The sequence below is a fragment of the Cyberlindnera jadinii genome (genome assembly GCF_001661405.1).
Source record: "Cyberlindnera jadinii NRRL Y-1542 unplaced genomic scaffold CYBJAscaffold_54, whole genome shotgun sequence".
Lineage (NCBI taxonomy): Eukaryota > Fungi > Ascomycota > Saccharomycetes > Phaffomycetales > Wickerhamomycetaceae > Williopsis > Williopsis jadinii.
Genome location: NW_017963705.1, coordinates 1 through 2558, shown reverse-complemented (window position 1 = coordinate 2558; position 2558 = coordinate 1). Strand labels below are relative to the sequence as shown.

Genomic DNA, 2558 nt, shown 5'->3' with positions numbered 1-2558 from the left:
TCAACAACCTTCGTCTCAACAACCTTGCTCTCAACAACCTTGCTCTCAACAGTAGCACCATCACCGCGTCTTGTTGTGTCGCTCTTGAGCTTTGTCGCATGATCTTCGATAATCGTCTCAGTAACCACAGTCTCCAATTCCACGTAGTTTGTCTCCGTTGTCTTCTTTCCATCCTTGTCTTTTGTGACGATAGCGACACCAGTGGTCACCGTCTTCTCAGAACATACGTCTTCCTTACAAGAGGTAATCGTCACAACAGTCGTGCTATCTGCCGACACTGTCTTCGTAACATACGATTCAATTGGACAATATGTCGTGTAGCTCGTCACAACTCCCTCAGATGTCGTCACAACAACAGTCACTCCAGTTGTAACAACTGATTCATGGCACACATAGTCATGATCACAAGAAGTCACAGTGATGACAGTGGTGCTGACTTCTCCCTCAGTGAACTTCGTGCTGGTGATCAGTCCGCTGTCGGTAACATCTAGGGAAGATTCCACTTCGTCACTCGAGGATGAGGTTGTGATATTGCCCGAAAGCTCACTAGTAACATTCACATCACCAGCGCTGCTTTCTTCTTGTTCCACCTCTTCGTAGCTCTCTTCTTCGCCATCACCTTCCTCATCACCTTCCTCATCACCTTCCTCATCACCTGTAATAGTCGACGACAGCTCATACACAATCTCCTCCCTCTTCAACAGCCCCATATCTTCAATCGTATTGATCACGATACGGGCATTGGCTGTCCACGAGCTACCGCCGTGCAGCTCTGCTCCAAATCTCACGCCAACTGTGTCCTCTTCACTAATGTTCTGTACAAGCGAGATCAAGATCGCATCAGGCGCAACGCTTGTTGTGGCCAACGTCGACACTTCACCGTTAACAGTAACCTCTGCATCGGAATAATCAAAGGTGTTATTGACTTCACCCTTGGTGATAGCGAAATCAATGCTCGACCATGGTCCCAAAGTTCCTGGCACCACTATCGTCCACTCTGAGGCGGTATTCCCAGAGAGAGCTTCACCAGTGAAGCTCAGCTGCGCAGAAGGTTCAGGCGTGGTCTCGTCATCTGTCGCCGACTCTTCACTAGTGCTTTGTGCTTCAGATGATGATGTCGTAGATTGAAGATCACTGGTAGAGTCCTCAACGCTCGTGGTATCTTGAGAGCTTTCCTCTATCGTAGTGTCTGTAGCACTAGATTGGATGGAAGAAGGCTCACTCTCTGATGAAGGTTGGCTCTCTGATGACGGTTCAATCTCTGATGAAGATTCAATTTCTGATGACGGTTCAATCTCTGATGAAGATTCGGTCTCTGGTGACGACTCACTCGATGATGAAGATTCACTCGATGATAACGACTCAATCTCTGATGAAGATTCAGTCTCTGATAACGTCTCAATCTCTGATGAAGATTCACTCGATGATAATAGCTCACTCGTTGATTCTTCACCAGGATTATCTCCAAACGGCCTAAATTCGTAGACGAAATCAGCTGGGTTCTGTTCTATAAAACATGGCTCTCTCGAAGTTCCATAACCGGTCCCCTCACAGAAGTCATATTCTGGTACTATTTCCATTGAGTTAAAGCCTGCTTTATCACAGGCTGCTCCAGTCAAATAACGTGTACCACCTTTGACGATTAAGAACTTCTTACCAAACAGTAGCGGTATATCATACTCTGACACAATTATCACAAAAATACCTTGTCTCAAATTGGTGTACATATAAGAGTCCGGAATTATCACTCCTTCTGGGCTTGTTGGTGAAGGACTATACCACAGCTGGATATCTGTTATGTCGTCATAGTCTTGTGTGAAGTTGATGAATCCATATGTCTTGTGTGTCACATTTCCGCTGATAGGATCTGTCATCTCCTCATTCCAATATGTAGATATAAACTCAAACTGATCATCGAAATTGACGGTTCTCCCCTCTTGAGCACAAATCTTAATACTATCAGCTGGAGTGAACTGGTAATGATAGGACATGTCAGTAGTCACAGTAAACGTCTCAGCAGTGTATGTCGTATCCGTTAAGGTGTTTCTCAACGAGATACTACTGCTGCTGCTGCTGCTGGTAGTACATCCACCAGTGTAGATACACGGATCAATACCCCAGTCAGGTGTGTATTCGTCTGTCAGCGTTGTAGAGCATCTGGATGTTCCCGTAGGTTCGGTACTCAGCGTGGAACATGCACGCAGCGCGTCTGTCACATACGCTCCGTAGTACTTCCACAAGGTCCATCCACAGTTCATGCATCCAGGGTAGTAGTTCAAGAATGGAGACCCTGGCTCACATAAGCACGTCGTGTTGTGAGGTCCCCAGAAAGCCGTGGTGGTGTTCAAAGAGCACCTCTGGCCCTCAATAATCATCAAGCCACAGTTGGCGTGGCATCCAATGTCGGCACACTGGTCAGCAGAGGCTGCCATGGCATAGGCCTCAGGGTCAGGGTGACCGATCGACAACGCTTCAGCGTATGAATTAGCGTACGCTTTGGCAGCGGCAGCGGCATAAGGGTTAGCATTAGCCCATGGTAGAGCCGCTGCAATGGCTTC

At 47.2% G+C, this 2558-nt stretch overlaps 2 protein-coding genes across 2 annotated transcripts; one reads left to right on the top strand and one right to left on the bottom strand.

Annotated features, from left to right (window-relative positions):
* Window positions 1-1246: 1246 nt before the first annotated feature.
* CYBJADRAFT_133246 (uncharacterized protein) lies at window positions 1247-1477 on the top strand (the record flags this gene model as incomplete). Its single annotated transcript, XM_020213101.1, has 1 exon — window positions 1247-1477. One exon carries the CDS (start codon window positions 1247-1249, stop codon window positions 1475-1477), a length of 231 nt encoding a protein of 76 aa, XP_020067628.1.
* A 715-nt stretch (window positions 1478-2192) lies between these two features.
* On the bottom strand, window positions 2193-2435 carry CYBJADRAFT_109639 (uncharacterized protein; the record flags this gene model as incomplete). Its single annotated transcript, XM_020212059.1, has 1 exon — window positions 2193-2435. A coding segment is annotated over one exon (243 nt), but the record flags the coding sequence as incomplete, so codon positions are not given.
* Between the last annotated feature and the right edge of the window lie 123 nt (window positions 2436-2558).